This window comes from Anabrus simplex, chromosome 5 (assembly GCF_040414725.1).
Source record: "Anabrus simplex isolate iqAnaSimp1 chromosome 5, ASM4041472v1, whole genome shotgun sequence".
NCBI lineage: Eukaryota > Metazoa > Arthropoda > Insecta > Orthoptera > Tettigoniidae > Anabrus > Anabrus simplex.
The window spans coordinates 83,036,215-83,050,705 of NC_090269.1; the positions used below are offsets into that span (position 1 = coordinate 83,036,215).

At 37.6% G+C, this 14,491-nt stretch overlaps 1 protein-coding gene across 1 annotated transcript in view; it reads left to right on the plus strand.

The window, feature by feature from the left end:
• The window catches only part of nwk (nervous wreck), a 1,047,247-nt gene that overhangs the window by 1,006,626 nt on the left and 26,130 nt on the right, over nucleotides 1–14,491 (plus strand). Inside the window, exons 18-19 of the mRNA XM_068227774.1 lie at nucleotides 253–406; nucleotides 10,347–10,448. Coding sequence (XP_068083875.1) covers nucleotides 253–406; nucleotides 10,347–10,448 — 256 coding nt within the window. The remainder of the gene's footprint in view (nucleotides 1–252; nucleotides 407–10,346; nucleotides 10,449–14,491) is intronic.

Here is a 14,491-nt window from a genome sequence, read left to right on the forward strand (position 1 = left end):
CAGGATGAGTGGGGTTTAGTGACTGAGATTTCTCTCGAAAAATCTGATGATATTTTTTCAATTAATTTTGTAATTAATGGTATTTTTTCGGGTATCATCTGTCATTTAATGTTTTGTTTTTCAGGTATTTTCTAAATAGTTTTCGACAAAGCAAGAATCTCCCAATTATAGATTAAGTCAAAACTAAAATGAAATGGCTTCCAGTGTAACAAATGACTTAACTGTGTCACAGTTAAGTTTTTCGTGTTTCAGGACGAGGATGAACCACCCAGCTCGGCGCCCCCAGTCTTCACACCTCCCGACGTACCCAGCTTCCTGTGCGCCCCTCAACACGTGATCATCACTCAACCCACCCCGGAAATCGAACATGTACAGCCTCCCATTGAGAAAGCACAGGGTAACGACAGTAAGTATGCTATGCTCACTGAATGCTACTTGACTCATATACGTCCTAATCATATTTGCGTCTTCTTACATAGGACATCGTATTCAAATACTGGGTGATTTTGAAATATTTTTTAACATATTAAAATGAGTTACTGTTCAGAAAATATAACTGCTTGCTTTCCCAATATAAGATGTGATAGTGGGGCTGCCTAGCCAAGACTGTAAAGGGTGCTTGATTCATCCAGTAGGACGTAGGTCGATTCCCCATCTGACAGTTGAAAATTTCGTAATCGGGATTTATTTTTGGGCAAGACGCTTCATCTTGTGGTTCACTTATCCTACACCAGTAATGAGTACAACGTCAGTTACCGAAAGCAAAGGTAGTGGGACGTAATAATAGTATGGCCTGAGCTACTGCGTTGCCTACATTTCGATCTGACGCCGTATAGGTATCTCCGTGTCGGTTTCGAAGTTCCTACAAGATGGAAAAGGAACTGGACCCCTACTGGACGACCTATATCTTGAGTTTTAATAAATATCATCGAATAAACTGCGAATGTGTCACCTGAGATCATTTACATTCTGACATGCAGGATATTGAGTGGCGAATGGACTTTTATCCATCCTTCAAGAATCTGACTACAATACTTCTTCCTCAGCTTTAACTGTTGTTATTGTCTGAGTCATCACTTCAAGGATTGTTTGATGTAGCTCTCTATGCTACCTTATCCTGTGTTATCCTTTCAAATACAAACTAACTATTGTACTACATCCTACATCTACTCCAATCTGTTATATTCATGGCCTGGTCCACCCGTACCATTTATACCGTATACACTTCCCTCAAGAACCTGAGCAAATCCCGGGTGTCTTAAGATTATGTCCTATCATTATATCTCTCCTTCTTGTTAAATTTCCATACATCGTTCTCCTCTAACCTTTAGCATTTTTCTGTAATGCCACATTTCTAAAGTTTCTGCTCAGTTCCTTTCTGAACTATTGCCCACGTTTCTCTTTCATACAACGCCACGCTCCAGATGCAAGTCTTTAAAAATATATTTCTAATGTATTTTGTTGCGAAAGGCCTTCTTTGCTTGTGTTAGTCTACATTTTATCTTCTCCTTACTTCTGCCTTCTTTTGTTATTGTACTACCCAAGTAACACTTTTCATCTACGTCCTTTACGACTCTATTTCCTAATCTAACATTTCCTGCATCACCCGACTTTGTTCGATCGCACTCCATTAGTTTTGTTTGTACGTGTACTTTGTATTGTAAGCTATACAACACCTGACTGAAACGCAATATTACGATGTTACTAAAAGGAAATTTTTTAGCTGATATTTAATTCTCAAAACTCTGGCTTTGAGCTGAAGTTCTTTAAAATGAAATGTTTGAATATAACAAGGAGCATGGTTTTAGTGAAACTGTCACTAGCTTATTCAGGCAGCTGTTTCTTGAATTCCAGCCAGTGCATGTGAATTTTCTGACACAGAATGTCGCACCTCTCTGGTTAAGAGTCTATGTAAAGCTGTAGACACTCTGGCCATGAACACAATATTAATGGTTACACAAAAGTGATAACTATTTTCCTGAAGGCCTTAAATAAAGGAGAAAGGAATTTATATTTTGAACATCCCTCAATGTAGCATGAACGCAATGTTTTCAAACCTGCGTTGCATTCCAAATAACTCCGTTTATATACATCTGTAACCCGTACGAACAATCATAAGCACAGTGTTCCTATAGAACTGTTCTACAATAGATCACAGGATGTTTTCTTCATTTAACAAATTAGGACATAATTATCCTAATAAACATGGTCCACAGATTTCGGTCTCCTTTTTCAGTCTCACATCTATCAATATCGGAATTTGTTTACATTACGTTGATTTACACTCATTAAAAAATGATGTTCACCATACAGGAGTTGTTATTTTGCTCCTAAACTTAGCATGCAGTTACGTCAATCAATGAATATTCAAGATAAACTTAAATATTATAATTAAGTGGTCCGCTATTCAATACAATATATAATTTATTATATCTAGTACATGTTTCGTCCCCTAAGGGACATCATCAGCTAATAATAAATTATGAATATATCAGAAAAAAATATTATTAAAATTGGAAAGACATATTAAAATTTTTGACGTTTAAAACCAGATCTTCGTAATTTTGTTAAAATTGCAAGTCATAAGACAGATAAAACAGTTAAATTGTCCATATTTCTCTTATTGATGTTCTTGGAAAATACCAGTTTTGCTTATAAAATCTTAAACTATCATTTGCTGTAAATAGCACACTTGATGTGTATCTCTTGGTAGAAGATTTGTTGAAACTTAATAAGCACTCCTTAGACGGTATAATAAAATTTAAAAGCTTCAGAATTTAAAGTCAGATCGGGGCCGTGATGGTAAAGTTCTGTGTGGTAACGGATAAAATTTTATGTGAAATAAAATGAAAAAATAAAAAATAATATAAGTGTAAGTAACGTGAAATGGAAGATGAAATAAATATAACGTAATGTAATAAAATCTCATTACTTAACTCCTTATTCTTGGCCCCGATGTGTGGAGAAGGACTCACTTCTACCGAGGTAAGTGTGCATCTGCTTTAAAACAAGTACTGGTAGTTGCTACGCTGAGCGGGGAGTGTGGAGGGGAAGTAGGAGAGTGTGTCCTAAGGTGAACAACCTGAGTGTCACCGAGCGTGTAACGTGTTAGAATCTGACGTTTCTTCCTAACTCTCGCTTTTAATAGTTCTTCATATAAAATGTTATACTTCTCAGAAAGCTCATTGATATTATTTGTTGGATTGTTTCTCTGGTTCAGACAAATTTAGACCTCCTCATATACGATTAATAAATTGCCTTTATTTACTGTTTTCGGTATTTTAATAATAAAAGATTCCAAAATTCGGGTGTTTATAAACTGAAATGTGCTAGTTGTTTAAAAAGTTACATAGGAAAAACAGGTAGGAACTTCATTATAAGATATCAGGAACACACCAGAGCCAAGAAATACAACAGATACTCGGCCATGAGCGAACACATGACCGACTCCAATCACATGTTTAGAAACATAGATAATGACCTTAAAATACTGAAAACCGTAAATAAAGGCCATTTATTAAACGTATATGAGGAGGTCTAAATTTGTCTGGACCAGAGAAACAATCCAACAAATAATATCAATGAGCTTTCTGAGAAGTATAACATTTTATATGAAGAACTATTAAAAGCGAGAGTTAGGAAGAAACGTCAGATTCTAACACGTCACGCTCGGTGACACTCAGGTTGTTCACCTTAGGACACACTCTCCTACTTCCCCTCCACACTCCCCGCTCAGCGTAGCAACTACCAGTACTTGTTTTAAAGCAGATGCACACTTACCTCGGTAGAAGTGAGTCCTTCTCCACACATCGGGGCCAAGAATAAGGAGTTAAGTAATGAGATTTTATTACATTACGTTATATTTATTTCATCTTCCATTTCACGTCACTTACACTTATATTATTTTTTATTTTTTCATTTTATTTCAGATAAAATTTTATCCATTACCACACAGAACTTTACCATCACGGCCCCGATCTGACTTTAAATTCTGAAGCTTTTAAATTTTATTATACCGTCTAAGGAGTGCTTATTAAGTTTCAACAAATCTTTTACCAGGAGATACACATCAAGTGTGCTATTTACAACAAATGATAGTTTAAGATTTTATAAGCAAAACTGGTATTTTCCAAGAACATCAATAAGAGAAATATGGACAATTTAACTGTTTTATCTGTCTTATGACTTGCAATTTTAACAAAATTACGAGATCTGGTTTTAAACGTCAAAAATTTTAATATGTCTTTCCAATTTTAATAATATTTATTTCTGATATATTAATAATTTATTATTAGCTGATGATGTCTCTTAGGGGACGAAACATGTACTAGATATAATAAATTATATATTGTATTGAATAGGCGGACCACTTAATTATAATATTTAAGTTTATCTTGAATATTCATTGATTGATTATAGTCAATACCTGATGAGTATTACTTGAAATGAAGCTGTTAAAGCTTATCACTTGTAATGCAGTTACGTCTCAAGTAGATAGTCAAATTACTACCGTAGTGACGTAATTAGTTGAATGATCTTTCCACCAGATGTCATGAACGTGCTTCCACCCGTGGCCTATATAAACGTTCGCAGAGGCTAGTCGTACACTGTATACTCACAAATGCACACCCCCTCGCCTCTTCTGACCCTTAAAAACCTCCACCACTTGAACCCAGGACTCCAACAACAAAACCAGCTGCTCCAACTCCAAGCCAAGATACAAATAGTCTCTTAAAACTTCTAACGCTAAACTTCCTCGCGTCCGAGGTTCCACCCAATCAAACCGCCTTCTATGTGATGCAGTAGCCAAGACTCCTAAAAGAAACTCCTACTCCAGAACCAGTCCAAATAACATTCCACCAATTTCCACTACGACGATATAGCAAATCTCATTTCTACTAGCACAAATCTACCTAAACCATCAGAAGCACTGGAACTCCAGCACGCCCAGGTGGTGCACCGTTAAACACCGATATTATTACGCTGCTTATTCAAAATTATTACCATCCACTACTAAACTTATGCAACATGAGCTATGCGCAATTATACGCAGTACAGTTCTCTGACATTAAATCCTTTTAGGTTTCTTCCCTGCTGACACCACTTTAATCTCGGAAATGCCAATGTTCGTATCGATACACACTGCACCCCTTTTTACGTTCTAAAATATTAGATTGCAGTCTGCCATTGACATCAAGTTATCGGCAAAGGATAAAATTTTCCTCCCAACTGAATTCCTCCCTGCCATTCTAAACTTTTCAGTAAATGATTCATGTACACTATGACCAACAAAGGTGAACAATTGCAGCAATCTAACCCCTCTCACTACGTTGTTCCAAGAATTCGTTCCACAATCAGTTCTCATTGTGGTCCGATTGTCTTCATAATGCCTTTGAGTTCCTTTAACACCCTACCCCTTCGTTTCGTTTCTTTCATGTAACTACAATTCCCTGTCTCTATCAGTTCTTTTGTAGAGCCATTTCCAATACGCTTTCTATTTACATTTACAAGCTGTCCTGACTTCGAATACACCACCAAGTGCTTCTCTTGTTCCAAGACATTACCTCACAATTTCTATCCTCTGTACGCTACTCATCTCTTTCTATATCCAGAATTTGCTGAGTACATTTTCTTTCGAACTTTCAACCAATCATATATTTTATCTACTTTCCTGGTCTTGAAGATTCTCCACCTTCACCCGTTTGTAGATTGACTTAACTTTCTCCAACCTAGTCCTAATGATGCTTTGTTCACTGCGGATCAGATAGGAGTCTGCCCGGAAAGTCCGCACCTTCCTAACCGATTTCCTGAATTCAAAGACATTGACGATATAATCTCTTACGGTTCTTGTACCTTTGCGCTCCCATGTCAAGTGGTGAATAGCATTGTACTTGAAGAATGAATTAGCAATTGCTAATCCCATTATAGCGCAGATGTCTAGTAAACGCTTCCTACTTTTAGCTTCCATTATCATCTCTTATCCTGCTATTTTATTTCAATTTATTGCAATGAAATAGCCTATGTATACTATCCTGACTTCGCTGGTTGATCCCATGGTGGTCAGACATTATCCTTTTCCTGGACATGTCCTACATTTTAATATTCTGTCCGGAGTCTAGGAGGAAAGTTCAAGTCATTCAAAAATGTCTTACACTATGCAAAATTAGATTCGGTTGCTGTCAATCTGATGTCTTTATGTAGTATTTGTTCACGTCTTTTTAAAGAAATTTTACATTTAAAAATTTTTCCGTAAGTTTAATAACATTCACACTTCCTTTTTAAAACTCAGCATTATTTACAAGATTTTAAAAAAGAGTTCACATTGATTTATCTGTATGAAAATCCACAGCCTGTCTCCACTTTCAACCGGGTCATGAATGGAATAAATGAAGCCTCAGTCTAGCGGCGAAGATAGGAATTATGCCGGCTACCGAAGCCTATTGCACTCCTCTAGGACAATGATTAATGACTGACAGATGAAATGAAATGATAATGGAGAGTGTTTCTGGAATGAAATGTGACAGGGAAAACCGGAGTACCCGGAGAAAACCCTGTCCCGTCTCCGATATTTCCAGCACAAATCTCACGTGGAGCGACCGGGATTTGAACCACGGAACCCAGTGGTGAGTGGCCGGTGCGCTGCCGCCTGAGCCGCGGAGGATCTATGTAAATAATATAAAAGATGTGTTTGCACTTCAGTAAGAATTTAAAAAAAATATTTCTGTGTCAAATATATCCAGAATAAGAAGGAAATGCCGTTTTTTAACTTCCGTCATGTTTGCCTGTCTTTATACATGTACGCATGCGCATCACAAGAAAACAGCTGAACTGAATTTTATAAAAATCTGCATTTACATAAGATCAGGGGAGGATGCACTACAATCCAAGCTATTAACAATTTTTAACCAAGCTCGATAGCTGCAGTCGTTTAAGTGCGGTCAGTATCCAGTAATCGGGAGATAGTGGGTTCGAGAGCCACTGTAGGCATCCCTGAAGATGGTTTTGCAGGGTTTCTAATTTTCACACCCGGAAAATGCTGGGGCTGTACCTTAATTAAGGCCACGGCTGCTTCCTTCCCACTCCTAGCCCTTTCCTGTCCCATCGTCGCCATAAGACCTATCTGTGTCGATGCGACGGAAAGCAAGAGGTAATAATAATAATAATAATAATAATAATAATAATAATAATAATAGTAATAGTAATTGTATTCGTATTGAGTGAAACAGTGGTTTACGGGAAGGTTATAAATTACTTCTCAAACATTTTAAGAGGAAGTACAACCAGGCAACCATCCTCTTTCAACACTAATCGGAGATAAAAATGGAAGGGATCCGACACTTCAAAAAATGAAGATATCGGCCAAAGGAAGACAAGAGCCACGAAGGGCGTGAATGTTAAAGACTCCATAGGATTCGCAAAACTAATACCGTCGGGGTCGAAAAGAACAAGAGTTGACCAAAGGAGGTCGGATAGGGTAGATGAAAGTGAGGAGCCTCGCACAAATAAATGGAGGCAATACCAGGACCAAGCTGAGCGCCCCGTGGTCGCCAACCCACGCTCCCAAGTTAAGAGGACCCTGGGCCCCTTTCAGTCGCCTCTTACGACAGGCAGGGAATACCATGTGTGTTATTCTACCGCCCCCACCCACATGGGGATCCTATCAATGAACACTAGACAGAAAAGCTTGTAGGGAATAACATTCGGTGCTGTCGTGGTTAGGATAGGAATGGAGAGTTTATACACTGAATGGAACACAGCAGAGCAATCTTCACCGCTGTCTGTGGCCAGTCGTTCCCGCAGTGGACATTGCCAGTGTCAGATAGCAAGAGTGGTACGGTTAAGTGAGAATCCGTCCCTCTGTTCTCTTGATTTCTCACTTTACCTGAACTACTTGAGTGACCAACCTTTCAAAGACGGATTGCTAGTCGCGTGACTCAATCACTCATTTATATTCGTAAAGATTGGAAGTTTATTCCTTTTTGGCTTCGCTTGCGATAATGTCGTGTATTTGTGATAGATTCATTAGTTTTTGTGAATGTGGAAACTGAAGAATATCGAAATGTAAAGGCTAGTTTGGCAAAACTTAAGAAAATAAACACAAATCACTGAAATTTGAAACAAGTCCGAAAAAATTGTGCTTTATATTCCAGCGGGAACATACGTTTCCATAGCCAATGAAAATTATTGAAAAATGGATTTGTTTTTTGTGAACAAATCTTTCCCGCATAGAAAATAAAGTCTACAGGCATTGTTTTCGTGCTGAATAAATGTTCTAGTAAAATTTAATATCAGACAACATTAGTGTTGTAATCCTTGGTTTGTGTTTTAAGTTTTTGTGAGAACTGAGAACATCGTAGAATACTACATAGGTATATGCCGCAGTTTATAAACGTACAAAATCAAATTAATGGTGCTCTTCGGCTTATTTTTAAGTGTTCCAAATTATTCTTGAGCGTCTTACATTTAGAAGCCTTTCCGTAAATTCCATCTGGTCACCCTGTAGTTGATCCTGACTACGGTATTATAAAACGCGTATGCGTTATCTTCATTTGCTCCCTCACATGGTGAATAAACTAAGACGATTCTCGTCCTAATTCTTTCCACGTTGTCCATTTACTAGTGAACAGCCCTCTCCCACAGTCTTTCCTTCCGCTTTTAATACCTTTAAGAGCAACGTATACTCTTCAATTTCTTACACGTTTCTTTTCTGTTTCCTCCTTTACCTCCATAGGTCTGACGCTTGCTTAAAACATTCTGAGCGCAGTAAATTTCTGTGATGATGTACGCTGCTCTATAGGCCTATAGAATACACATATACCTAAAATAAATCTGTCCTCTAATGTTTATGTACCACTAGTGGATTGTATAGTCCTAGCCACCTGTGCTTATGAAGGTTCTCGACTCAGTAAATGTCCAAGATACCCTCTCCTTTTCTATAGTAATTATTGTTACTCTCAAGACCAGTTACTAGGCTACTCAAGCTGTTGCCCATTTTTCATGACCTAAGCCTTAAATACAGCAACCCATGCCACGAACCATTACAGGAGTGATTTAAAAGCATTTCAAGCACTGCAAATTACAGTACGTGTTTTTAGTGATACTGGAATTAATTCAGTGTCGTGCAAAGACAACACAGTAGAAGTTAGTGAGCATACTACAGCCATTAGTAGATTGATAAATGTAGGATGGTATAGGAAAAATCATCTACTGTAGCGATGTTTAACCAGACGGTGAAGTGTGTTACTGGAAATAGATATGCTGGTGAGTTCCCATTGTAATCTAATGTGATGTTTATCCCGTGCACCGATCTGCTCATAAAACCATTCCAGTAGGAAGATATTAAGTTGCGGAACGTGAGATACCCTATGATTACCCTTTAAATTGTTGGCGAAGTTCATCAAGGTTCATCGCTGATTTTTGTTCATAAGGGCGTGGCTACCAATTTTATCCTACATGTAGCATATTGCGGGGAAGTATGTGGTTCTGCCAGTTTTTTATAACGTACGAAGCAAGACAATATACCTTAAAGTAATTTCTTTAAAAACGAATTAAACAAACATATCGAAGCTGGCCGTATCATTTAAAAAGTACTAAATTTTAAATTCTTTCTTAAACGCAAAGAGTGTCCTTATTTCTGAAATTATCTTTATTATGGGTGTGAAGAAGACGAATATTGTATAAAGGTTATTGAATAAATTGTACGGTCTTATTACATTAGCGCTAACTAGCTAGCCCTGGTAAATGTGAATAGTGATATATTCAAGGAACTCATATTTATGTCCATTGTTAGAAATAACTATAGTCTATTAAAATAAAATACAAGATCATTGGCTCGTTATAGAAGGGATAAGTTTGTTGCGGTGTATTACTCCTGAGTACGGCTCCTTCTGTTCTGATGGGACCATTTATTTACCAGGCATACTGTATATTAACTAATATTACGAAATTTTCAGAGTTGGCATGAAATATGTTTAACCATCGTACGATTTTTGGATAGAAAATCCATTTGTAATTTAATCTTTAGTACATTTGCTAATGTTTGTAAAAGTAGTGTGCACTGGCAATTTTACTTTTCTTACGTGAAATATACTTGGAGAATTAGGAAAGGAAAAATTCAACATCAAATAATGTTTATGTGAAGTTTTTATTATGAAACTGATATCACTGGTAATTTATGTATAGTGGAAGTGTATTAAAATTATCCCCAGCTCTTGCTTTACCCAACTAAATTCCTGTTGATTCCTATTTGTTACGCTGAGGACTGAAAATCCTGTGCCTTGTTGGAGTTGCTTGTGTAGCTTTGTAAAGCTTGCTGCTTCATGTACTGTTGGATCCGGTGCTTACAGCAGCACCCAAGAACTCGGGTGAACCTGCATTTGCTATGGAGCTTCGCCGAGATCTTCAGGACCACTATGAGACTCAGTTCGACGAAGCGCCTAATGTCACAGGTAGCGTCCTTACGTCCCTCTTCAAAAGTCCTTGTAGCACCGGTGTGAACCCCATTCTAAAAAGGACCCCTTGAATGATCCCCTGTATGAACTGCACCCTGAGATTTGTGATGACATCCCTATATTTCACTTGTTTAATATGCTACTGTTGAAGATTCAGATTTCCACCGTCATGAACGTAGTGGATCCTAGTAAACTTGTATCAGTCAAGAAAATTGTTCCTCTCCAGTATAAAAATATCTATTGCGCATGACATTAAAATAACCCCTTAAGTGAAGTAACTGAGATGCACGTGAGTTTGAATAACCCTGCTATCCTTAAAATGGTAAATTGTACATAGTAATGTAGTCATATTATTCCTATAATGAAACTGTCTTCAATCTCCAATACACAGTTATTCCTCATATGCTATTGCTTGCCTTGCAGAGCTTCGATTATCCAAACAAATTGAAACCGGATGGAGTTTATGTTTCGAATTTGTTCATATTATCGAACTACGATGTAAAAAAATTGCTAATACGCTATATTAATAATAGTAATATTCATATTTATGACTTTCATCTCAATGTAAAAATTTCTTCAGTATGTTAAACACACAGGTTGAAAGTAAATATTATACTACAACATACCTGTTAAACACACATCATTAAACAAGGGATAAAAATACACACTATTATCCCTTGTTTAATAATGTGCATTTTTTTACATGTTCTAGTATAATAATTATACCAGGCGGCTAGCGAGCGCAGTACTTTCCACTTACAATTGTCACCCATACTCTAGTGATGCATGGGATGCCTAATCACTTGTTTCTGAAGGCGTGCTGCAACGTACTGTGTTGTGGATGTTGTGAAACAAAATAGCAGTCATTTTACCGCACACGTTCCATAACAGGGTGCATTTGTAAATACGCCAAAGGTGTAGAAAAAATTAATAACTGATTAATGTATACACATATAGAAATTCCACTCTATAAAAGAGTTGTTTGTATGAGACAGAAACTAATACTGTTCGGCGAAATACGTGTGTAGAAGGCAGTCGTCTCTTTGGAGCTTCGGCTGCATTCTCACCTTATTATTCACAGATGTCTGTGTATTCGTTGTTGCTGAACAGCAAATGTAGTGCTACTGTACATTAGTACATACACCAGCCTAGTGTTATGTGGTCGTAAACGAGGTTTACTAATATGACGGGATGCATTAGACAAGTAGCGCTGGGGAACGTGCTGCGAGCGACTGTCCGGTTGTTATCTCTTAATATTCTGACGTAAGCAACCTGCCTGCTGGTAGTAATGCCCCTGTGAAAATCAGTTAGTAGATATCCCATTCATCATTTGTGCATGCGGGATTTATGAAGTAGAAACTACGGTGCTCGCGAGTCGCCTGGTATTTAACCTGTGTGTTCGACAGCATAAAGAGTTTTAAAGTGACATTTAACTAAGTTGATACTGGAAAGTATGGCTTCCTTCTTAACAAAAAGAAAAGTCTTCCGAATGTCATAAATGTTAACTAAATAAGTTAAGACTTATTCTCAATCTTTGAAACCCTAAAGAAATGATGACGTTAATATTTTTTCCTAAAAGAGGACAAATTAGTTTGTTTCCGACATACTTAATTAACAGTCGCCAAAATCTTTGTACTAGTCTAATATTTTCAGTTTTATTTTTATGTGGGCCTTCTTTCCGTTTCTGTTTCCAGTGAGATTGTTTTCACTTTTAATTCCCACACTTGTGTAAACATATTCATTATGTATGTTAGTATATTTATTCACTTGCTTGACGTAAAGTAAATGTAAATTTGCCGGTTCATAATATGCTTTTCGCAGTGTAATAATTATCCTAAGGAAAAACAATAAGTTATATAAATCTTTTAATCTCCCCTGAACTAGATGTACAACTGTCAAAAAGTGTCAGGCTCGAACACCCATTGACAGCAGTGAAAACATTAAATCTCAAGTATTATGCCCGAGTGCACCAAGCTCGGTAATTATCAGCCTTTACGAAACCGTGGTAAAACTTTTACCGTGGTATTGTCGTAAAAGCAGTGCACCATTACTATCGCCCGGTTTCGTTACCGCGGTTTCTAGACGCTTGATTTTCTCGCTATTATTCCCCTCGGAAGAAATTCGAAGTAGTATTCAGGAAGCAGTGATCATTTCGATAGTCACTTGTCTTTAGTTTATCCAGCCGGCAGTGATAGTTTCGACAGTCACTTGTCCCTCGTGTTTACATTTTGTGACAGCGCAAGCAAGTTATCGACTCCTTAAAATGGAAAGTAATGTTCGACATGTTTTGAATGTTACATCGAAGTCCTAAAGACATGGAAGGGGACCTCCTTTTCCACACCCAATATTGTCTCTCGACAACATTCCTTGTGGCAATATGGGCTCTGTTATATCGTTGTTCTGCTGGGGAGGTGGGATTCTGAACAGGTGAAAGGAGGAAGGATTTACATGGGTAACCTCCATCACCCAAAATATAGCCATTAGCTATTTCTCTCGTCTCGAGACGCGCTCTCAGCCGAGAATTGTGAAATATTGTGCTAACATGAGTCGACCCTGGCCATCTTGCTACAATATCTCGTATCGTGAGGTTCGAATCGCTCACAGTTTGCATGTTTAGCGAGAAATAACCTTTCCTATTTCTAAATACCTCCCCATTTTCACCTCCGGGAGACTGTATTCGCACATGAGTGCGGTCCAGCGCACGCAATACACCAAGGAACTCAGCTATTGTATGAAACCCTTCCATAACCTCTCTTTGTTCTCGCTACGTAAGTGAAAGTTGAATGAACTGTGGCGATAACGACGCAAGTAGATCAGAAACCTTGTGTATTATGCGGCATACAGTTGTTCTGTCAACATCACAGACGTCACCGATCACTCCTTGAAATGTTCCAGTTGCATAGAACCGCAGCGCTATTAAAAGACGATTTCTAGGCGACATAGGACAGTTTCTCCCAGTTGGGCATTCCAATTGTTCACCATTTAAATCTTCTCTGGAACGAAACATCGCTTAATTCTTCAAATAAATCGCGTCTCTCTTCTATAATTATCCCTTCATTTCTTTCAAACTGATTAAGATACTGGAGATATAACCTATAGTTGTTAAGCTCCATCTTGGAATCTTTAACCACAGAGCACAAATAAACTTTACCGCGGTTTTCTTAGTTAACCGCTCGCTCACGCGCGGTAAACATTATACCGCGGTAAAATGTCGGTAAACTCGAAACCGAGCTTGGTGCAACAGAAATACGACTTTACCCTGGTAAAATTGTGAAGTTTACCGCGGTATTCTCTTTACCGAGGTTGGTGCACTCGGGCATTAATAAATATGAACATCAAGAGAAATAATGAATTCGTTCTCTGCTACACTGCATTATATCACAATCTCAGAAAATCCTTCTCAACAGTTATCTTTCTCTCCCTGTACAAAGATGCTCATTACAAAATATGGACGTAAATCTGTTTTTTTTTTAATATGGAGGTTTCTCATAACTTGGTAGAGTATTTAATACGGCTAGCAACGCAGATTTTCACACACCGTACACCCTTGCAATGGCTGTTAGAGTTCAAAATAAGTAAAACTCATTGTTGTACTTTTATCTATTAGAATTTCTTGTTAGTAGGTACACGGATCCAACCTTCCTTCGGGCTCACAACTTCTTACCATACACAAAACGTCAATCAGTTCCTACTGATATCTGTATATATAAAATAAGTGTTTTGTATGTACATTGCTCAGAATAGAAAAAGAATGGTATTTCTGTATCAGTCATGTCCACAGTAACAAGCAAATGCACTTTTTAATATTCCGTCATCTCTGTCTGTCTATCTGTATGTATATACGCGCATCACGAGAAATTGGCTGAAGTTTATTTAATGAAAATCCGTTTGTTTAGTCGGGGAATAAGCCACTACAATCTAGGCTGTAAATAATTTTATTCACGCTAAGCGAAATGGTAGTTTAGGAGAAGGCCTAAAATATTATTCTCAAATATTTATGTTCTTAGTGGTCCTATCGATAAATACTACATAACTAAATT